The sequence below is a fragment of the Anabrus simplex genome, chromosome 1 (genome assembly GCF_040414725.1).
Source record: "Anabrus simplex isolate iqAnaSimp1 chromosome 1, ASM4041472v1, whole genome shotgun sequence".
Classification (NCBI taxonomy): domain Eukaryota; kingdom Metazoa; phylum Arthropoda; class Insecta; order Orthoptera; family Tettigoniidae; genus Anabrus; species Anabrus simplex.
Genome location: NC_090265.1, coordinates 1,446,676,535 through 1,446,701,751, shown reverse-complemented (window position 1 = coordinate 1,446,701,751; position 25,217 = coordinate 1,446,676,535). Strand labels below are relative to the sequence as shown.

Sequence of the window (25,217 nt, the reverse complement as noted above, 5' to 3'; positions counted from 1 at the left end):
AAGTAAGGTGCCAAATGTCTATTGGGAGTGTATTCCAGAGTCTCGATGCAGTAACTAAAAAGGAATGATTGTAGGAATTCGTTCGACTTAGTGGAATTTCAAGTAGGGAATCAGAACGGGTACTAATTTCATGGAATGAGGAAAGGAAACAAAAATTAGAAGAGAGGTAAGTAGGAGTGTTTGTCGAGAGCACTTGGTAAACAAGTGTCGTCAGGTGAAAATTCCTTCATTCATTTATGCTTAGCCACCCCAATGTTTTGAAATATGGTGTAACATGAGCATCATGTCGCAGTTGGAAGACATATTGTATGCATGAGTTTTGTGCTTGCTGAAGTCTCAAAGCTTGTTCAGCATTTAGATTGACTAGTACGGTATTAATTTTAATTTAAGTTTTTGAGGAAAAGAATTCTTGTGACATTTCAGGGGATATAGAGCTGCATGAACCTTTCTACATACATTTGTTACGTATTCTTTCCAGGTCAGATTCTCATTGATGGAGATTCCAAGATCAGTTACATTTTTAAGGTACAGTACAGTAATGTCATTGATTATGATTGAAGGAGGATTGATATTGCTTATTACATGTAATAATTTAGAGTTTCCTATGATAATATTTTGTGTTTTACGAGGATTTAGGATTAAGTGGTTGTTTTTAGCATAGGCGGTAAGCCTTTCAATATCCGAATTAATATGCTGAACTGTTTCATGTAAGTTGTTTGTAGTGGTGTGTTTGTATATCTGCACATCATCAGCATATAAGTGGTAGTTGCAATACTGAAGTGTGGAAGATATGTCATTAATATGCAAGACGAACAGTAAGGGCCCTAGAACAGACCCTTGAGGGACACCGGATGATTTTACAGCCAAGTGGGATATTAGATTGTTTACCCCTACACACTGGCGACGATTTGTAAGGTACGACTTCAAGAAATTTAGGGCTATCGGGCCGATATGCAGAGAGCGTAGCTTGGATAATAGTATGTCTATATCTACCGTGTCGAACGCACTACTAAAGTCAAGGAGTATCAGTATCGCCACCTGCAGTTTGTCCATTGCTAGTCTTGTGTCATCAGTTACCCGAAGAAGTGCAGTCGTACTGTGTCCCTTTCTGAAGCCAGATTCCAATGGGTCAAAAAGAGAATGTCTGGTTAAGAACTCTACTAGCTGCTTGTGTACAACTCGTTCAAGAACTTTCGAGAGAGGAGGAAGAATCGAAATAGGACGGTAATCAGATGGCGCATTTGCTGTGGTACTGGTATGCTTTAATACTTGGGTTACTAGAGCATCCTTCCTTGCAGTTGGAAACGTCCCTGTGGTGAGACAGTGGTTTACAATGTGGGTAATAACTGGTAGGACTGCGCCAATAATGTTTTTTATAAAGCCTATTGGGATGTTATCTGCTCTTTAGCTTGTGATTTTAACTGAATTCAAAATACGCTGTTCATTTCCTGTAGGCTCACTGATTCTTTTATTTAGATTGATATGATTTTGAGGTTGAGATTCCTTTATTGGGTTAGTTACGAAGTGAGAGTTAAGTGTATCGAGAGATATAGTTGGCACATGTGGCTCTTTGCAGTCTCCAACTCCCATAGCTCGAAGTTCGTTCCAGGTTTCACGCGCAATTCGACAGCTTGATTAGAAGACTGAACGAGTTTCGTCAAATGTTCGTACTTGCAAAAGTCTACATTATGTCCGGGGTTAGATGTTTATTTTATTTTTGTTACTTTTTTCGAGTGTGTCGCCGAACAGGTTTTCGGCATTTCCCTTAGGGAACTGTATAGTCACTGGGCTTTCAGGCAGGAATCAAAACTGCTCCTTTTTAAAATAACACAAATTTAGTATTTTAATATTATCATATTCGATTATGTCATCGACACCAGAACAGATGTTGCACCTTGCATATCTACATAAAGCCATGGGAGGTTTTGGGATTGCCTATTACTGTTTTCGTAATTTCACGTTGTTGTGTTAAAATGTTATGAACGCCGCAGTCGTTTTATTTGCACACGTTACATTTAAAAACTTTGTATCATTTCGCACTCGTACCGACTTGTACAGCGAGCGCGCTTTCCAGCTGAGCTCAAGGTCACAAATAATCATAATTTCAGAAGTGTTAATGATATTTTTTTCTCATTCCAATTTGATTGTGATTAGTGACAGGCAGAACTAAATATAATGCATTCAACAACTTGAGGACTGATAATTTCGAAACCATAATCTAAACAGGATGTCCTGTTCTCGAGTTCAACATAACCTTTAAAAATAGATATAGGCCTAATTTACGCGGAACAAGATTTCCATTAACTGACTAGGAACAGTATACTGGTGACCAAATTAAAATGGAAGATTTAAAGAAAGAAAAAAAAAAAGGCTTTTGCCATCATGTTGCACGCTTTTGTATTTAATGTGCTTTATTTTACTAGATTAGAGAATGAAAATCTACTTGTGGTCGATTGTTGTTTGGCTTGGCGTTACGGCTATTAGATTTTTCGAAGAGTTTGGCTGATCAAAGTTGCTGGACTGAAAGAAGTTTTCAAAGGAATTTGACAAAATTTTCAGAGGAAACTGACGAAGTGTCCCCAGTAAAACTGAATGTAAAGTTTCGAGATTTTTAAGTCGCGTACCGGTAATTAACGTTTGAAGCCAGCCCCGCGGTCTAACTTGCCTGCCTCTCACCCGGAGAGCTCGGGTTGGATTACTGGCCAGGTCAGGTAATTTTACCTGGATATGAGGGCTGGTTCCAGGTTGTCATTCTACGGTTACCTTTACTTGAGGAGCTATTTAATGCTGATATAATGACCCCTGTCTAGAGAGCCAGGAATAACGGCTGAGAGGATTAGTCACACTGACCATGCGTCACCTCGTAATCTGCAGGCCTTCGGACCGAGGGCGGAAGGCCCATTGGGGCTGTAGTTTGGTTTGGTTTAGGGGTGTTTGTAAGATTATAAGTATACACATTTCATTTTTGTGATGTTTAGCCAAACTGCTGATGGTTCATTCATTCCCGGATTCTCTGTTTTCCCGTGTTGTACGGTTTTTTCCGGGATCCCTCCAAAAATGGAGAATCGAGGTTCCACTGTACTAAATTACAGAAAGCATATCAAATTACTTGGAACACATATAACAAAAAAAATCATCATCTCAGAAAATAACCTAAGACATAATACAGTAATAAAACCTGAAGCATTATACGCATCGCAAACCTTAAATCATTTGCAGTGGATCACCCATAAAAGACAAAGAAAAGGAAGAAAGAAAAATTTTACGGAAAATTTACGGCCCAGTCTGCACAGAGGGAGTATGGATGAAAAGGAAATCTCATGCCATTTATTGCCATGCTGAAAAAATCTCGGACACTATCAGGAAAAAGAGGTTGAAATTCTATGGCCACATTCTCAGAATGAACAATGATAGACTGACCAAAAGAATTCTAAATCTTGCACTCACACTGCATTGGACAACACATGGAAAATTACAATCATAAGTTTACTGACATCAAGTATGATATGGAAATCCTCAAAATTAAGAATAAAGGAACCCTCCTTAACATAGCAGAGAACTGCTTTATACATTCGGACCAATAATTTAATCCAAATTACAAAATGACATTCCGGAAAACCAAATATTCTATCTGACCTGCTCATTCACATTTTCAGAAACAAAATCAAATAGTCAAGGTCAGATTTTTCGTTCTATTTACAGTACTTAGGCAATCTTCTGTATTCCTGTATCCCTCAGCTCCGCCTTGATAACACCCCCCCCCCCCCTTTTTTTCCTGCTTCCCTTCCTCTCTTTCTCCCAACACCTCCTTTGATCCTCACCCACTCCACTCCTCATTCACACTTCATTTTCAGCTCCGCTCAGCTTGTTACAACGGGAAGTATTCCCCATTTGGCATATTTCATTAATGTATATTTTCCCCCTTTCTTAGCTGTCATTTATTCAATGTCAACTGTACGGTCTGCATTGAACTGTGAAATTCAACCACCTTTATTTACTATTATGTATTAAGCCTCCATGCGCAACAATCATCATCCTTCAAGATTCTAAAAACAGAAGAGATTTTCTTAACACCATGCTTCGCATCCAAGTGTACGAGCCAGCCTATGCTGATATCCTTGACCAGCAATTTCAGGATCTCTTTCTTAAACAACATTTTTAATGTTGTACGGCACACTGGAGCTTTTATGAATTTCCATCATAGAGCTATTTTTTAACGTAGTGCAGCGCATCTCTCATTTTTATACAAATATCTTACATGGTATGAACATTTTTAAGACATTTGTGTCTTTACATTGTTTAATTTCTTCAATACATTTGTGTTTGATTTGCTTTAGGCTGATGACGACCTACTGTTAGGTCGAAACTAGTCCCTGAACGTATATGTAATTTAAAACATTGTACAATTTGTACTGAAAAGGTGGACCTGAATAATATATTACTTAAATACTATTGTAATCACAGTTCAATACGGACCTATAATAATGAAATCTATTTCTTTTAATTTAATAAAAAGGAAGTTGCATAACACGGAAATACAAAGTGGAGAAGAAGAGTGGGACAATTTAAGACGGACATTTGTGGAAGCAGCAACTGAGATATGCGGGAAAACAAAAGCAAAGTTCAAGGGAAAGGAGACACGGTGTTGGACAGACATAACAAAAAAAGAAATAAAAGAAAGGAATGGATAAGGAAAAATAAAAAACATATCACAGGGATGAGAATAAGACAGAAAGGTTAAATGTGGAATACAAAAGATTGAAACTATAAATAAAGAGGAGTATCAAGGAAGAAAAGGAGAAATGTTGGGGAGAGTTTACCAACAAAATTAAGCAAGATAGTCGAGAAAATCAGAAACTATTATACAGAGTAATAAAATTGAAAAGAATAAATCAAGAAAAAATCAAGGCATTAGAGAGAGAGAAGATGGATCCATAGTACATGATGAAAAGGGTCTTCAGAAGGTGATGGCAAAGTACTTGGGAAAACTTTATGAGGATGACTGCTCGGATGAAAAAGGAGATAAGAAAATGGAAATAACAGATGGAGAAAAAGAAGAGAACCCAATAAAATGGTTGGAACTTGAAAGGGCAGTGAAAGCAATGACCAAAGGTAAAGCAAGTGAAAAAGACTGATTCAATGCTGATAAGATTAATGCAGCAGGAAGCATTGGACTACAGTGGCCATATTGAGTCCTCAAAACCATATGGAAGGATGAAAGGATACCTGAAGATTGGCAACAAGGAAGCACTGAACCACTGTTCAAAAAAGGAAATAGGAAGAAATGTGAAAATTATAGAGGTATAACCCTATTATCACATGGGCTAAAAATAACGGAGAAAGTCACAGACAAAAGACTGAGGGATATAATAGAAACACAGTTAGAGAAAGAACAATATGGCTTTAAAATGAATAGAATGAATAGACTTGATATTTACAGTGCGAAAAACATCTGGAAAGGAACAAGGAAATCATCTTCGTATATTTGGAAAAAGCTTATGATACAGTTAAGAGAAAACATGTATGGGAATGCCTACTGAAAAGGAATGTACCAAAATCATTAACAAGATTAAAATGCTGTATGAGAGTATAAGCAGTGTACAGGTGGGGAGTGGTGACTCAAACATTTTATACAAAAAAAGGTCTCAAGCAGAGAAGTGCACTGTCGCCATTGTTGTTTATTATATGGATGGATAAAATCATAAAATGTGTAAAACAGAGTATCAGTAGTGATGAAGTGAATGCTTTGGTATTTGCAGATGATGTGGTGATTTGGGGAAAGGGAGAAAAGAAACTACAAAGGAAAGGAGACATTTGGAATGAAAATCTGAATGGGTTTGGAATGGTAATTAGCAAAAAGAAAACTGTAGTCATGCACTGTGGAAAAGAGAAGCCAAGTGAACATAGGTGGACAGTTAAGAGAATGTAAAACAGTTTACATATCTGGGTACTATTATTAATGGTAGGAATGAAATCAACCCTGAAATTAATAAAAGACTTAAGTAAAGGCATAACATTTTATCATCAAGTCGGAGAGCTTTTATGGGATGACAAAGTACCCACGAGAACAAAATTAACATTATATAAATAGTATTTCATACCAATTGTAACATACGAACTAGAAACACTGATAATTAATAAGAGACAAGATAGTATGATCCAAGCAGTAGAAATGAAATTTTTAAGAACATTGGTTAAAAAGACAAGAAGAGATAGAATTCAAAATATTAAAATCAGAGAAGAGCTAAATATAGAACCGTTAGTACGGAAGACAAAAAGCAAGACTGAGATGGTTCGGACATGTAAAAAGAATGGAGAAGGAACGGGTAGCAAGAAGGGAATTGGAAAGAGAAGTTAAGGGAAAGAGACCAGTTGGAAGACCGAGAAGAAGGTGGATGGATCAGATGCGGAAGGACATTAGAGAAGCTGAGTAACTTACCTTCAAGAAGAAGCCAATTATTAACTACAGTCTGAATGTTGCCATAAAACTGGCCACACACTTCATGCCCTAATTCCAGGAAACAGATGTGCAGTAGAGATCCGGCAGAAGTACCCAAAGTTTTCTTGCATAGAATGCCCATGACTAGTTCACCATGCTCTACCATAACCTGTAAAAGTAAAATGAAAACAGAACTTCTGAATAGTATCAAGAATATTCATTAATTACTTATTAAGATAACTGAACTAAAATAAATAATGATTGACCAATCGTTACGTTTCCTTGATCCTACAGATTTCAGCGTGAACCAGTCCGTCTGTAAGGTCATCAGACTGAAGGCTAGGTGGCTCCTTCAAAAGTCGTTATAGGGAAACTGCAAAAACCAATGGCGGCACCGCAATGAGTTATACTATGTAGAATGAGGGGTAAGGCAGTTTGCCTTTGCTTTCCTCACTAGGCCAAATAGTGCTATAGCAGCACGGCCAACCCTATAAGAAGCACTTTTCAGACACACTAGATGTGCTTCAAATGTCATTACTCAGCATCAACCATACCTCGCAGCCTCCGCACTGTACCAGCCACAAATGGGACTAGGACTTGCGTGGAAGCTACACTTAATCAGAAGAGAAAGTAATGCGGTTATAGGAAAACAGCAAAAACTGAAGATGGCAACAAGGATTTATACTGGGTAAGATGAGGAGTGTACTTTGGCACAGTGATAAGCAAGCTTAATCTTATTTTCAATATACAGTAGAAATCCGCTATAGCGAGTAAGGCATATAACGAGAACCCCAATATAACAACAGTTTTAGTCTGTCCCTTGCAAATTCTGATATTAAACTGTGCAATATCCTTTGGTTACAGCGAGAGCCCTATAACAGACACATCTGTTATTAACCCTTTGCCGTTCCCCATTTAAAGGCGGATACCCGGCCATATCCTATTTTCTGACGGTCTTTAAAATCCCAATAGACACAGATACACAAATACCACCCTATAAAAGAAAAGGAAAAGTCAAACAAACAAAATATAAATGTAATTTCTTTTGCTTTCGTTCCTAAATGATTAGTGCATATAAATATGTGCTCACCCTAATTTTGAATATCCACATTTCACTCCTGATGGTATTCCAAAAAGCACCCTGTCCTGCACAGTGTAGATCACACTGCTTATATTTGAATGTTGTTTGTTTGCCTCTCCCAGAAGCTGCCCTATTTTTAATTTGTAAACACAAAGCACACACTTTGGCACAACCAGGTATCTTCACGAGAGAATGAAATAATTTAAAGGTTAGACAGCCAAGAGGTAAACTATTTTTCCAGACCGTACGTTTGGGGATGTAAAGTTCCCGATCTGCTGTTTCACCAAGTTGAGCCTGAAGTTCAGTTGTCCGTTTCCATGAGCTGCGTGAGCTGGTCGGCTACTCATATCATAAAGAATGAAGAAGAATTTCCACAATTTTTTACACGATCACCCAACCCCATAGTATGCTCTTTTCTTATCACTGTTGTCTATGCCACCCATATGTTTTGTGTTATTTATAACAGCATGAGGACACACAATTTCTATTTCTTCACTGCCTTTACCGGTTTTTCGTTTCAATGAACCATTATTCACAGAATCTGAATTTGTTGACACCATAAGTGTGACAAGAATTAAAGTTACACTCATTTACTGGACATATGTATTTGTGTGTGGGGAAATTATCTACCATAATCGCCCATTGTTTGAATTGCCGTTAATTTATGTGACTGACCTATGCCTATTTAAAATGCATTATCTGCTATTGTTACGTCGGTACCTTCGAGTTTTTTGATTCGCTAAATAAGCTAGTTGATTCGCGCGCGCAAGCGCACTTCTCCTTTGAACTAAGCGATGCGCTGCTTGCTGGCTGCAAGCAATTATGCAATTATGTTTTAATGTATTTCCTATTTACTGTTATTTAGTATTAGTGTGACCGGAATATATGAGTGAGTGTACTTCATTCCAAAACAACCTAACAACGTAAGCTATCGGATTATATCAAATTGGACACCCAAAGATATAAGTACAAGTATCTTCTTAATTGTTTCGAAACTGTTCTACTGCCGGATTATTTGGAGAACAAGAATGTGAGTAACACGCTCTCAATGACATTAATAATGTGGGAAATTTCGGCAACGCTGTGAGTAGTGTTTCGAGTCAAATTCGCAACTGTAATTGAAATTACGCCTATCTTTAATAAATAATAATGTTATTGGCTTTACGTCCCACCAACTACTTTTACGGTCTTCTGAGACTCCGAGGTGCCGGAATTTAGTCCCGCAGGAGTTCTTTTACGTGCCGACACAAGGCTGTCGAATTTGAGTACCTTCAAATGCCACCAGACTGAGCCAGGATCGAACCTGCCAAGTTGGGGTTAGAAGGCCAGCGCTTTAACCGTCTGAGACACTCAGCCCAGCACGCCTATCTTTAATGGACATGTTGGCCACCGTTTATTCATTAAATTAAACTGGAATTTCTTCTGCATCGGACATTTTAATGATATAAATTGTATCTTCAAGCTATTAAAATGTAGCCTAACAAGATTTTTGTAAAATTCTATATGCAAATTATAATTATGGAGTAATTCTGGAACTCTGTATATGCGCGGATGAGAGGCAAATTATTCCATTCGTTTCATTTAATTGAGATTATCGTGATTCCTTTTTCGGTTTCTTAATGTTATTGTGATGATTATTATTATTAATATTGGTTGGTGGATTTCCTTCTATTTTTCTTGGTTCATATTTGTGGTATCTATTGCACTGTTATCAATGTATTGAATGATGCTGTGTGGTAGTATTATTTTCGTAATGGATCATTCTTTAACTCCTTTCTGGGATGGTTTATTTCCTGTCTTATTTGGGCATTACGTATTCCAGGGCCTCCTAAAATTTAAATTTATAACTGGCATTTAAATCCTCTATTAATATTTTGTTGGAGAAAACGTCAAATTCAAAATGCTATATTTTATTATTGTAATATCGTGGTTGTAGGAAACTGAAATTTGTGGAAGATCAAACCAGCCTTCGGGCTGAATACCCAACATACATACATTTCTTAAAGATACTTACGTTTACCCTCCTCAGACTATTCTTTCATTACTGCATGTCACTTATCTGCTGACACGCTAATTTTGTGTGGGCCTTGCCTGGGTTGATGAATTATGCTGGCTTGGCTTAGGAAGCTGGTGGCTTTATCATGTGTACCATTGTTCAGTTTACTGTGGAATTTTAATTGTGTTTCCCTTCGTAATTTGTAACTAATGTGGGAAATATTTTTATTTGGGTTCCTGCAATTCTCTCGTCTGTTCACTTATTTATGTGTGGAATATTTGGTTTGCTATCATTGTGTTACTGTGTTTCTGGGATGATTAAAATCCTTGTGTACATGGACTGGAAACAAATTTAAGTTAAGTGAGATTAATTGTAGTATACCTACTTACAAAAAAATGGTCAGTGGTGTAATGAATTCTTAAAGTACAGATCCGTTTTAACATTTGTCATTTATTGATTCCAATGCGAGCTGCAGACTTGCTTATTTCTCGTTACTGTAAGAGTTACTTTAGTTTGTAATCTGAGTGTGTTTTCACGATTTTAATTATTTTTAAAAATAGACATTCGTCTCCTTTTTCAATGAATTAATAAGAAATTTTTCTTTTTTGGGGTATAAGTTCTTCGACTTACTTATTTTATTAACCCTTTCAGACCTGAAAGAAAACTGGAGGTGTGAATTTTTGTTTGTACGTAAAGAACTGACTAAAATGCTCCTCAATACACATATTAATAGTTTATTTTACAAAATAAAAACTAACATCCGAAAAACAGGACCCACACAATTGTGCGTATCAAAATTCAAAACCTCGTATCACTTACGATGGTGTAGCTTCAAAATTTACGTTCACTAACCAATGTACACACTTCATTGAATATATTCCGGTATTCAATAAAGCTTCTAGATTAATATAAACGCAGTAAATAAATACTTACTTTCGGCACTACTGCTTCCTGCCATCTCGCCGATCAACTGTGCTTTTTAAACTCTTCTTCTTTCGCCCTGGCGGTCAAGCGCATACTAAAATCAATTGAAATACACGCCACGTGTCCTGCACAATCACTGCAGTCCGGTGTAGCGCCGAAAAAACATCAAATACGGTCAGGGATAACTAAAATACGAACCCGCACAATTGTGCGTACTCGGTCTGAAAGGGTTAAAGCATAAGAGTTATTTTACATTGTTATCTGAGTGTGCACTCATAATTTTATCGTTTTAAAAATACATTTTTATGCATAACTGAAAGTGGTTATTTAACATTCAATTATTTGTTCTTCAGTTTTCATTCATTAATTTTTTCTTTTTCCTAATATTTAAGTAAAGTTTGATTTACTGAATTTTAATTTCGCTTTCATTTAGTAGTTAGCAATATTGACCTGGCAAACCCTCAAGTCGTAAGTTAAGATCCTGCCCTCTCATCCTTTATGATCTGTGCTCTCTATGCTAGAAAATTTAATGCTGCTGCCCCCAACGGTAAGTATTTTGCTTCTTGTACTCCTTTTGTGCTATTTATGGGTTTTCATTGTTATGCCTGTGTTTATCTTAATGGGGTTGCAATAAGAACAGTACTTTTATCTTGCCAGAATGTTGCTGCTACACCCTCACTTTGCATTTTCCTACATTCTCCCCGCTTGAGTTTCAACTGTGCAAGTGTCCTAAACTGATCAGGCCAACCCTTTCTAATTTACCCTCATCACACAACTATAGGTGTTATGGGTTAGTAATAATTTTATCAGTTTTGCAGAACTGAAAAAGTTATCAAGCTATCAGGTGAAAAACCACCTGCTCTCCTAATAATAAATTCTGGTCCTGTGTTTCTTTCTTCCCCTTGTAAATCTCACATTTCAGAAGATAGCCATTTCCACTGTCAGCAATACCCCATGCAATTTCGGTAATGATCCTTCCGCAGGTTCACCTACGGAAACCTTGTTACGACTTTTACTTCCTCTAAATAATCAAGTTTGGTCATCTTTCCAGACACATCGGAAACTGCGCGAAGCAGATCCCGCGCACCGGTCCGAAGACCTCACTAAATCATTCAATCGGTAGTAGCGACGGGCGGTGTGTACAAAGGGCAGGGACGTAATCAACGCGAGCTTATGACTCGCGCTTACTGGGAATTCCTCGTTCATGGGGAACAATTGCAAGCCCCAATCCCTAGCACGAAGGAGGTTCAACGGGTTGCCCGGTCCTTTCGGACTAGGAGGACACGCTGATTCCTTCAGTTACCCCATTTGGTGGGTTACCCTGAGAGGTACTGTTTAGAGATTAATCTTCCCTTGAAACCTATCATAGCTACATGTACTGAGAGTTTCCGGCCAGGTGCATACAAAATTCTGAATTTTTCAGTAAGTTGCAGAGCTGGTTTTAATTTATACAGAATATTGTAATGTTCATATTGTGGTGTTGGCCTGTTTACCTGGCTACTTAGATGTAAATACTGCCCAAGTTTTCTAAACCATTTCAGTGTCACTGCCTGCCTTACTAACGGGCACACGCACAAGTCTCCTAGGAAGTAATCGTCATTTCAGGTAAAACAACCAATCAAATATAAATTGGACCTCCTACATATGCCCTTATTTCATCAGCATTAGTGTCTCGCCAAATAGTATCAACAGTGCCAGTTTTCCTTTGTAAATATTCGGCATGAATATCAATCTGCTATGCTACTAGCTCAAAAAATTCCGATCCCACAAATAATTCAAAAAATCTTTTCTGAATTCCCAGAAGGTAAATAGTGATTTGGACCAGCATTGTTTTCCCATATATTTTTTCATCAAAACGAATATTGTGACTCCAAATATCACTGGTAACATTTCTTTGTAGCCCTGTCCCTTGGTCGTCACACAATATTTGTTCACGCTCATTATTCTCGGAATGATTATTACTACTACATTCATCAGAATACAATTCTGAACCACAACTAGAAAGCTCGCTATCTCCATTAGCTTCTAACATATCTTCAATTTTGCAACTCCACGATTACAAGCCATCACTCTCATTTTTGTTCCGTATTGAAAACAGCGATCACATATAGTTTACAAACGAAGGGCAAAACATGTCCCCATAAAATTTAGATTTTCTATTTTTATTTAACCACATACCATGGTATTAATTGTATTGAATAAGTGGGGTAATAAATATACTCCTTTTGTAAACTGTGAACTCCACGATTAGATGACATGGTGTAAATTAGAACGAGAATAATCTCTAACTGAAAGACTATATTTATAAAGTAGGTCTGCTTGGGAAATACACACAGGAAATGCTGTCAAATTCCTTAAAGCTTGCTGAGTCAAGGAAATATAAATTGGTCCTCCTACATATGCCCATATAGCTAGAAAATTATACTGAAGATGATCGATCGCATGCAATATAATCACAGGGGTGCATAAATATCGGTTAACGAAAAAACGTATAGCGAAAAGTTTATCATTTCTCTACTGGCGAAATATGTTTTCATTATACATTTAGTACGGTTAAGTTAGGTTAGGTGATGCTGTTTGAATAAGGAAACAAACATTGGCCAAAAAAAAAAAGTGTTTGATTGTCTTCGTATCAATTTTTTGCTATGTTCACTTGCGCCGACACTCAAAGGCGATGTTGAAGCCTATTATAGGTCTTCCTACTCTGATGGCGGGTGGCCTACATGTTGTAAGGGCAGTAGGGTGCGGGCAGTATGTCACTGCCCAATCAGACAAAAGATCGCCTAGCAGTGGCGCTGAGAACTATGTGCGTTGGGTATTACAAAGAGCTTGTTTGACGCGTTTGTTTTTGGATTATTCTTGTTTTATGAGTAATTCTTGCCGCGTCCTTTACTGCATTCTTTGATTATCGTTTTCGTGGTGTGTGATGTAACGTTACTTTGTTTCTATTTGCATTGCTCTGTGTTGTTTTTGTATATAATAACTGCACTATATATCTTAAAATGGCAAAGAGGAAGGAGATAAGGAGCCAGGGTAGAAAAATGATCAGCAATGTTCATGAATATTTTCAAAAGGAAGCAGAAAATAATGGCCCTTTAATGAGTGTGTATAAAGTGCAGCAGCAAGTGTCAAAAGCTTGTCAAGTTAGTATGCAAACCGTTCAGCGTATAGTAAAGGAAGATAAAGACAGTACCCAGTCATCGCGTTCCATCTCTTTTCAATCACTGCGTAAACAAATCAAAAGGAACTGTATAACAAAGGCAATCGACGGATTCCATAATGATGTAATTAGAAGAACTCTCCTCAGTTATTACATAAAGGGTGAATACCCAACACTGAACAAATTACGTGGTGATTTAGAAAGAGACATACAATTTAAATGGGGAGTTACTTCATTATGAAGGATACTAAAGTCTATGGGATTTAAGTATTAAAAAAAAGCAACAACGGGAGAAGATTTCCAATGGAGAGAGCTGATATAGTAACAGCCAGAGTAATGATTTTGAGGAAAATGCATCTTCTGAGGAATAAGGACCCATCGCCCCATGTATTTTATTTAGATGAGACTTACATTCATCAGAATTATGCTCCAACGAAAATCTGGCAAGATAAAGAGTGTACAGGAGGTTTAAAAGTTCCTGTGGGGAAAGGTGGACGAATTATTGTGTGTCACGTAGGTTCCAGTCACACTGGTTTTCTACAGGAATGTAAATTGGTTTTCAGGCCAAAGGTGAAATCAACCAGTGATGACTACCACACTGATATGAACGCTATGGTTTTTAAAGAGTGGTTTTTGAAGTTTTTAGACGCTCTTGACAAAAGGAACATCAAAGACGCAGTGATTGTAATGGACAATGCCAGCTACCATTCAGTACAGCTAGAACGAATTCCTACAACGAACACACGAAAAGCTGATATTATATTGTGGTTATCTGCTAGGAATATTCCTCATGACAGCAATCACACCAGACTCGAACTGTTGTTTCTTGTGAAACAATTCAAGCCAAAGGCAAAAATGTACAAAATTGATACACTTGCTGACAGAAAGGGTCATACCATTGTTCGCCTGCCACCCTATCACTGTCAATATAACCCCAAAGAGCTGGTTTGGGGAAACGTTAAAACTGCTGTAGGGAAAAGGAACAAAACATTCAAACTAACTGATGTCCAATCTGTAATGGAAGAGGAGCTGGATAAAGTAACCGAACAGGAGTGGAAGGCTTGTGTGTAACATGCTGAAAAATTTCAAGAGGATGATTACAAAAGGGACATGGTATTGGACACAGTCATGGACGATATCATCATAAATCTGCGAGACGACAGCCACAGTGAGGAGTCGAGTGACGAGGATATTTCCGGTGACAGCTCTGGTGACGATGGCGAGTGTCAGGGTGCTGTAACATGGATCCTTCAACTGGAATAAGGTAAGATAAAGTACGAAAACTGGAAAGTAAGAAAATGTGTTGTGTAACTTTGTACTTTTGAATGAATTTTACGGTCTGTTGTCAATGCACTTGTTATATGCATTATTAATTAACTCGTATCATACTACATCGAAGATATAAGAAAATAATAGAAATATGTAAAAAAAAAAATTAAAAAAATAAAAATAAAACTCATCCATGGGCCATACACAAACTATAACATACAAAGCACTGTATTTCATTCTTATGTGGATTTCAACACAATTTTAACGAGCGTGAGTGCTCCTGGCAACGTTGTAGTAGTGGCCTCTGTCTCTCCCCCTTAACGGTCTCTCACGTCATGCTGGATTCGTCGGCCCCATGCTCCCCGCTTGCCCTGACAGCATGTAGGTCGCCTGCCATCAGAGCAGAAAAGAACTATAGTAATACCCGTCGAATGCAGTTCACTAAAGAAAGTTCAAAATGAAAGAGGATGACATGTTTCCGTAATACATGCGCATATAATATGGCCAACAGCAATTGTTAACTCATTAGAAATAAAAGCTGAAGTAAACCCTTGCTTAATTTTAATGTTATATACTAAAATTAAGAAAATATGATGGCGCAAGATTTAGAAGAGTGCATCCCTAATATCAGAGGATAGTTAATATTTTCTCGCAACTGATTAAATTTCGGAAAGGCTATTCTAATATTAATTTATAGCAAGGAGGTTATTTCTTTACCGGTGCTTGAAATATGTTTTCATGACACATACGGTTAGGTTAGGCGACACTATTTGAATAAGAAAACTGAAATGTTTGTCACAGAAGCCTCTGGAGTGATGCTATAATTTCTTCAGAATGAAATTAAATATACAATTTCACGAAGTATTGAAGTTTATAAAATAAAACGAGTAAGCCGTAGTGTAGATATCATCTGCGAAAATGCAAGTTTTGAACAATGTTATTCCCATTTCATACCAATTTTAATGCGTATAGGTTTCCTCCCTAACTTTTAAAAAATTCAGAAAACAACAATCCGCAATAGCAAGTAAATTTTTTGCCGTTATGAATTCTCGCTATAAAGAACATCTACCGTATTACATTCAATATTTTACCAACTTGTCAATAATTTATGAAGAGAATAACCAAAGAATATAAAAAGCACCATTTACAAATGTGGGTTTTACCCAGTTTTACAACAAGATACTCTTCCTGACTCCAATCCTAAAGTACAGGAATGTATTCATAATTGCATATCTCAGTCTACAAATTAAAATGAAGCCTAAAATCAAAATTATTCTTTATGAAAGGAAATGTACACAACTTTTTAGAGCACTCAGAAGAAAGTGAAATTCAATGTGATGGTTAAACACACACAAATCAAATCTTTGCCAACATATACCCTAAATATGTCTGATATGTTTAAGAAGCTTGAATTGCTGCAAGAAAACCAAATGGACAGATAGACATTACTGTTTTATTTAAATAGTAAAATATTTAGAAAGAACTAATGTGTACTTCTGGCAACATATTTAAATTTTACCTACAAAAGACATAAATTCAAATCGGTCATTAAAATCAAACTAGCAAGACTCTTCAAAAAAAAAAAGTGGTTCTTATCGTACATAATGTAGGTTCAGCAAATTCTGGTTTTGTCTCACAAAGAAAGTAGCTATTTCAGTGTAAAAAAAATAAAATTAAAAAAAAAAACCTTCTAAAATACGGTATTATTTATTTATCTATTTATTTATTTATTCATTTATTTATTTATTTATTTATTTATTATGCCTTTTTAGGTAGCGAAGTTAGGGCTCTTGGCCCTCTCTTACAGTTAACCACTGTAGTGATACATCATTGGGAGCAGAGTTTGAGTACATAATATTATATAGTAAATAATAACCTACACGAAAATACATCACACTTTTCTAACTCACATTCATTCGATCTTCCAGTCATACAAGTTAGTCACCTGCCTTCAGCAGGTAGTCCCGGCAAGCAGTCTTAAATTTAAGTAATGAGGTGGAATTTCTGACACTGACAGGCAGGGAATTCCAAAGTCTAGAACCCGCCACAACAAAGGAATTGTTGTGCATATAGGATTGGTGAACAGGAATATAAAGGGAGGAACCAGAGCGGGTATTACTGCTGTGAGAGGACAAATACTTCGGCTGGGATGAAATTTATAGTGGTCTGACTTCAGAGAGCAGTCTGTATATCTGTATCAGTATGTGATACATTTGTCGTTTGTCAGGTTTCAGCCATGAAATAGTGTGATAGTATGGGGTGACATGTATCATAACTCAGCCTGTATATGGATCTAAGGCAACAATTAAGCACTCGCTGAAGTTTCGAAGTCTGTTCTTTTGTTGCGTCTACCAGAATGACGTCACAGTAGTCGAGGATGGGAAGCACTAGCATTTGAATGAGTTTGACTTTCACATTACAAGGTAAAATATCGCTGTTTCTTTTAACCGAATGAAGTATTGAAAATATTTTTTTACACACGTTCTTAATATATTCAGACCAATTTAAAGTTTCTCACAGTTTGGCTGAATGGAATAACTCGACCATTCAGTATAACTGGAGAAATAGTTCCGTACCTTAGTGTGGCCAACAATTTTTGAGAGCCGATAATGACTGCTTGTGTCCTGGAGGGGTTAAGAAGGAGGGAATTTTTCTAGGAGTAACCATTAAGTCGCTGAAGGTCAGCACTGCTGCCTGTTATGGCATGGGGCAAATCAGAGGTCTTACAGTGACAATAAATTTGTAAGTCATCCACATAAAGATGGTAGCTACAATTCTTTAAATCAGATGAAATGTCGTTTATGTAAAAAAAATAAAGAGCAATGGGCCTGAAACACTAGCCTGCAGTGTGCCTTCCTTCCTGATTAGCCAGCGAGAGGTTTGATCAAGGGTTATAATTCGTTGTGCGCGATTTTTGAGGTATGATAGAAAGAAATTAATAGTTCGTCGATCGAAGTAGTAAGATTGCATCTTGTTTAGTACGCTGGATGTTTATAGTGTCAAATGCGCTACTGAAATCGATGAGAGTAAGTATTGTCACCAGTCTTTGGTCCATTGTGTGTCATATGTCATCAGTCACTTTGAACAGGGCAGTTGCTGTGCTGTGTCCCTTCTTGAAACCAGATTGCAATGGGTCTACGAAAGAATAGTTGTTTAAGCATTCCAACACCTGCTCATGAACCAGACGCTCGAGTGCTTTGGAAATCGCTGGTAAGATAGAAATTAGTCTGTAGACGGATTGTAGGGAGGGGTCAGGTTTCTTAGGCACAGGGATAACATTAGCTAGTTTCCATAGTGAAGGAGAGGTTCCATTTTTAAGGCAGTAGTTAAAAATGTGGGTAGTAATTGGTAGAACAGCACCAATAACGTTGTGTAAGAAAGTTACAGAAATATCCACTCCTCTGGCTTTTGATTTGATAGAATATAATTTTTTTTAAACTTTATTAGCAGTGACAGGGTGGAATGTAAAATAATGTTGGTCAGGTAAAGGGTTCATAACGGAGTTGGGTACTGAGTTTGGGGAATTTAGTACATTAGGTGGTGTTCTTTCTTCAGTAAAAAAACTCATTTAACTTATCGAGTGTTATGTCCGGTACATGAGGTTGTTGTTGAGGTCTCCCCATGCACTGCTAGAATTCATGTTTGCAGTCATGTTTTGCAAGTAAGTAAATTTACAGTTTCTAACGAACTGTTTAACTCTATTTCCAAGGACCCGATAATTTTCAAAGTCACTTTGGTCACGAGTTCGTTTAAAGCGTCCGTAAAGTGCATCGCGGTAGGCCATCATGTTTTTAATTTCATTATTTAGCCAGGGACAAGATGGGCGAGTAACTTATCTGACGTTTAGGGGCATGTTTATCATACAGAGTGAATTACAAGAGAGTTAAACTTGTCTACTTTCGTGTCTATATCGTCCAATAGGAGTATATCATTCCAGGATAGATTGTAAGAGTCATGTCTTAACTCGTCCATATCAATGCCTTTTGTGTTTCTGGAAATAACATACTTAGGTTTATATTTTGGCATTCGGAGAGAGTAGGATAGGGAGATAAGGTCATGAGTGGAGATGGTTGGGACTGGAATCTGGCCGTGAGTTATGACTTGGTTTGGGTTAACTTATTTGTCACAATGTGGTCAATGAGTGTGTGTGTTTCGTAGTTTTCTGTGTAAGTGTGATTAGTAGGCTCTAAATGGAGGATGGTCATTCACATGAAGAAAACATGTCAAATTGTTTAGTTTCGTGCGTTTTAGTAAGTAGGTTAATGTTGAAGTCACCTATGGCAATAATATGCTCGTAACTAGGCAGTAGGTCGAGTAAGCGAAATTCAAATTCAGTCATATTTGTTATTTTGGGCGGCTTGTATACAATAACTATAAGGAGTTTCTGTTGGCTAATAATGACTTCAACAAACATGAATTCTGGCCCAAGCTGAGCATTGTTAGATGATACACACATCACCCAGCTTTTTAAGTCATTTCTGCAGTACAAGGCCACCTCACCTCCTCTTCTGCCATCGGATCTATCATGACGTAAGAAGGAATACCGGTCAAGTTGTAGCATACCAGAGGGTATGCTCGGTGTAAGCCAGCTTTCGCTAATACCAAGAATATGGATATTATTTTCCCTCGTTATGGCTTGAATTTCGTCGAAGTGCGCTACCAAGGAGAGTGCGATGACATGGCAGCACTGTAAACAGTTGGTAGAGGGAGATAATGCCTGTATGAGGAGCAAGCCGGTGGTGAGAGGTGACGGGGTGAGAGGGGGGATGTTGCCAAGGTCAGTGTCAGGTAGAGCTCTGGATCAGCTGAATAACGGAATATTAATGAAATAGTATAACAGAAATACCATGCAACTTACCTCGACATCCTGATAAATGCTTACACTGACTACCACTAACACACACATAATACACTTACAAAAACACTTATGAATAACAAGCAGATGCACTATCGAGCTGTGCTGTTTCATTTTAATTGTCACTCTTATCTCGCGGATTTTTTATGCTGTCCAGTTCCGCAACAGTGGTGATGGATCTTTTCGACCCATTAGGAAGGTGAATCACGATGCGTCCGTCTTAGGTCTAGACGCGGGATGGCCCGAAGTTATCCGTTGCAAGGTTTCATATGCACTTTCGGGTTTTGGGGAGGGATTCGGTGATGAGTACCTTTGTGCCCTTCAGGAGCCATTTCGCCTTCCATACTCGGTCACGTTCGTGGTAACAGGTAAATTTAGCTATTATAGGGCGCCTGCCTGTAGATACGTCACCTGCTGAGTGCTGATGCCGCTCAATCCCGGGGCACCGGTCGAATCTCTCCATCGTGAAGTCCACGTTCAACTTCGTTCGGAAGGATTCCCTCACTTTTTCATAAAAGTCCTCCCGCGGTTCCTCGGAGACTCCATGGATTAGGAGGCAGTTTCTATGGCTGTACTGCTCTCCTTCATCAATGAGTGCTTCTTGATGGTCGAGCTGCCGTGCTAACTTGCACAGCTCTTCTTTCAGCACGGCAAGTTCGGAGGAGATGGCGCCTCGGAAGTCACGAAAATCCTGACTCAGCGAGTCGAGGGACTCTTCCCAGCGGTTGGCAGAGCTGGATAAGAACTGAAGGCGTGCCTCAAAGTCTTTCATCGTTGTTTCAAAAGCATTAATCCGCTTATTCACTTTCGGGACGGACATATGTGTTATTATTTTACGTCCAATTCAAACCACACTTGTACAAGATCACTTAGTACACACTTGCAGGACAAATATGCTACCAGTTATACGGCTTCTGCAAGATAATGGACAGAGCACTGCTACGCGTACGTTACAGTAGACGCCATGTTGCTAATCATGGGGAAATGACTGTAATTTAAGGCCACTTTTTGAACAGATTCCTAAATTATTTAAAAGTACGCCCAGTCAAACTTCAAATGCACCCAATAGAAAATACGTCTTTACTGAAAGGTAGTAAATGGGTGACAGATTTTTGCCAACTTTTGAAAAGGGCTATCAGTAAAACTCACGTGCGACAAAAATCCAACGATTTTCGACATAACCCCGCCTATAATACCAAAATAGTTCATTCGTTATTGGACATTAAAATTTATTCCTAGTTGCCAGCGTTCCACCCCAGTGTGCTGAATTGGGTTCATAAGTCGGTAAATAACACACCTACCAAGCCGGCTAGTGCATACCGTGGAGGCCACTGCATAGGCTACTTGAAGCCGCTGGCAGTGTCAATGCACTAGGAGAGACTGTCTCATTTTCAAAAATTGATGCCTGCCTAGCCATCAGATGATAAAGATGTTTATTCCCATAGGGAATAGTGTGCACACTGGGGCGAAATGCTGGCAACCAGGAATGAGTTAGCTGGAAATTTTATAATGTCCAATAATGGACAGGCTATATTGGTATTATAAATTTACTCACTCAGAACAAATATTTCAGGTTCCCTATGGGAACTGACATCTTTATCAAACACTGGTTTGATGATGATAATACTTCTGGGCTACAGAATACAATAATTCATCCTTTAAACAGAATACTTCTATGAAATCATATCTACTTACATCATAGGCTAATGAATTGTAGATGAACGTAACAATCAAGAAGAAATCCATGTTAAACAGCAGCAGGTGTGGTGAATATTAGTTTGGAGCATACATAACAGGACTTCGTTGATAAATTAAGCAGATATGCGATAACTGACAAAGGCTTTACACAATAAAACTTGTTTAACATAACACAGGCCAGAAATAATATAATACACACCGCAAATCACACGCTAGTTCTACTTTAAAGTCATAGTTGTGGCCTTTTTAGCTTCCTGCAAAAAGTCTTGAGAAAATGCTTTGTCATAACAGTGACCAGAATTCCTAGTCTTCAAAATAGAAATAGACACCAGAGATTCACAGGACATGGATGATCTGAATTATGTTCTATTTTTCTTCACAAGGCTGAAAACACGTTCACATTCTGCATTGCTGGTATGACAAGAATAGAGAGCTTTACTCTAGAAATTCGGTTAAACTTAAAAAGTCCATCGGCTCCACGAATTCTTGATATATGTGCCCAACTGGAATCACTTGCAGCATCTTGATTTGCAACCAAAGTGTCATCTACCTGAAGAGCTGTGAACTGCCTCTGAAGCTCATTCACCACCTCATCTGTAGTTTCATTCTTCCTTGCGTAACATGATAGGAAACTGCCCCCACCCCCCCCCCCTTTTTTTTCCTACTGGCTTCAGGTCGCACCGACACAGATAGGTCTTATGACAACGATGGGATAGGAAAGGCCTAGGAGTTTAAAAGAAGCGGCCCTGGCCTTAAGGTACAGCCCCAGCATTTGCCTGGTGTGAAAATGGGAAACCACGGAAAACCATATTCAGGGCTGCCAACAGTAGGATCCCTTTCCCAAGAAAAAATGAATGGAAGAAAACCGTGCATCTTCAATTCAGTCTAACCTAGCAACTTGAGCATGCTTTAACCCATCATCCTCGAGTGGAACGTTGTTGTTGATGTAGTCACAGGCAGTACAAAAGTAGTTTCTCCGTGATGAAAAGAAAAGGGATTTATCTGTATCCTGCAGATCATTCACTATGTTTGAAGTCTGAATGCCAAAAACTAAATCAGCATCACTTCTTTGATTTTGAATCAACTTGTACTTAACTCCAAGCAATGAGGAGCTTTTGAAAATTTTGGGCTTAACAAATTTGTAACTACAACAGGATACAACTTGGCATTCATATCACTTGCCAAAGAAAATGGTCGTTCTGAAGGCACTAACAAGTTCAGATGATGCATTTCTTGCCATTTTATTTATAATGCATGTCTTTTTTGTGAGACCACAGCTATACTTCTTTGCAACTTCTGATGTGGGAAACATCTTAAATAAAGCACCAGCATGATCAGCCGCACTTAAGGGCACATTGTGTTCCACCAAAAAGGAAGTAAACACACACTTGGCCCTAATTACGTCACAGTCAATGTTTCTAGACTTGGCAAAAAAGGTGTTGATTTTCTCGTTATCTTCCTTCGATTTAACATACCTTACATGTTTACCGCACTTCACACAATTACTTAAATTGTTTCATCAACCATGTGCAATATTAATGTCACACCCACATACTGTGCAAAAGACAAATTTTTCTCCCTTTCTTGATTTTAGTATGCATGGAAAATCAGAATATGATTCTTTAAATGTCTGGAAGTACTGTTTCTTACTGGATTTATTCATGATAATCTACATTAGGAATAAAGTATGAAAATGTCTGAGAACAAATGTCTCTATATCTAATGAAACATTGAAAGGAACCTGGATCACTGAACATCGCATAACATTATAACAAACACTCAATGCACTCAAACTCTTCATTAAAACATGTCAAAGCACACAAAGTCAAACCATTAAATGAACAGGATGCCAACCTCATGAACAAAGAATATGCACATGGTAAAAAATACACAAACATGGAACAAATTTAATTCTTCTTCCTTATAAGTTAATGGGCTTCGCTAATAGCGGCATACCCAGTCACAGGAACGAATGTAATTAGTCCAACGAATACAGGAAACTGCGAAGCACAAACTTGAAAAATGAAATGGCGTTTGGCTTTTAGTGCCGAGAGTGTCCGAGGACATGTTCCGCTCGCCAGGTACAGATCTTTTGATTTGACAACCGTAGGCGACCTGCGCGTCATGATGAGGATAAAAGGATGAAGACGACACATGCACCCAGCCCCCGTGCCAGTGAAATTAACCAATGATGGTTAAAATTCCCGACCCCGCCAAGAATCGAACCCGGGACCCCTGTGGCTGAAGGCCAGCACGCTAACCATTTAGCCATGGAGCCGGACAGCACAAAGTTTTACCACAAAAACTCGAACACTTCATTAAAATATGCCATAACTTTAAAAGGCCAAAGCATTCAAGGAATGCCAACTTCGTAAACAAAGAACAACACTCACGTGGTCAAAGTATATGGGTTAAATCACAACAAGCAAACAGAGCGGAACAAAAAATTTATGGAGCAGAGCCTGTCGACACCCAAGATTCACACGGAAGGCCTGTTATCCCAGCTTTAAATTAAATTCCAATAACACAAACATCATAGGTTAAAAATACCAATCATATCAAAGAATGAGTTATCGACTTGCCTTCAACCCATGCAAACAATTGATTGTACGGAAGTGGAATGATTATCGAATGTTAATGTTTCAAATTTTTGTCCGCAAAGTCGTAAAATGCACCGTCCATCCGTAAAACCGTAAAATGCTGCAATTTCTGTAAATTTTACGGATAAACCGTAAAAGTTGGCAGGTACGCAAACTCTTAAAAATGTACTTCCCTTCAAGACAAGCTTAACATTTATGAGTTTGATTAACCTGCAAAATGAAATATCACAATCTTCTCTTACTGCCAATACTCCATTGAGATTGTGTGGTCTCTGGCAAAGCATGATATTGCAAAATTGAATAACAATGTTTTAGATATCGCCATTAATGCTTTCATGGCCCGTACTTATAGACATGATACTGTATAGGCTTTTGGGCTTATGCCGTGTCAAAAAAATAAGGTGAAATTCTTAAAGTTTCGCAGAGAACTGTGCTCTGCGTCCTCAGAAGATTGTCCTCGTGGACAGTCCAGATTTCTTCTGTGAAGAGTAACTAAAAGATCTTCCAATGTGGAAACTACACTAGACTTGCATGTAAAATTACACGTTCACCACGAGTAACAAAGTTCTACCAGTCCTGGATGCTCCTGTATCTGCTTGCCCAATAACCATTCCTTACTGTAAATCATGAGGAAACATTTTCTTTTTAAACAAAATGGACACAGCAGAAAATGGTCAAAGCCAACCAAGCACCTTGCATTTCACTTGTATCAGATAATAACAGACACCATGCTGGTACTCTTGGTGAAAAGACAATCAGAACAAATGAACAAAGGGACAATGGTTAACAGGACAAATTTAAGAACTAATGCTGTTAGAATATGGCACTTTCATAAATCAGCATAGTTCAGTTAATTTATGATGGGAATAGGTTTTGGATCAGCAAATAAAATATATATCAGAAAATGAACTGTTTATATTCCACTTTATATAACATAATGAAGTATTTGTTATTCATGATTTTTTAAAATACCTTTGTGTCCCCTGGGGAAATCCACTTGTATGGTCCATCATCTTCATCATCAGGATGAGTGGAATGAGTACGAATCATGTTCACGTTGCCAGGGATGATCAAGGAAAATACTTGCTTACCTGGATGAAAGGAACAACAATTATATTAGACATACTAATAACCATGACATACAGAAAATTACCATGTAGCTGAGTTTCAAATTATCACTAAACTATAGTCCTGT

The 25,217-nt window shown here is 38.0% G+C and overlaps 1 protein-coding gene across 1 annotated transcript in view; it reads right to left on the bottom strand.

Moving 5' to 3' along the window:
• The window catches only part of Polr2A (RNA polymerase II subunit RpII215), a 364,959-nt gene that overhangs the window by 211,346 nt on the left and 128,396 nt on the right, over positions 1-25,217 (bottom strand). Inside the window, exons 11-12 of the mRNA XM_067137935.2 lie at positions 24,995-25,113; positions 6,440-6,608 (exon numbers count right to left, since the gene is read on the bottom strand). Coding sequence (XP_066994036.1) covers positions 6,440-6,608; positions 24,995-25,113 — 288 coding nt within the window. The remainder of the gene's footprint in view (positions 1-6,439; positions 6,609-24,994; positions 25,114-25,217) is intronic.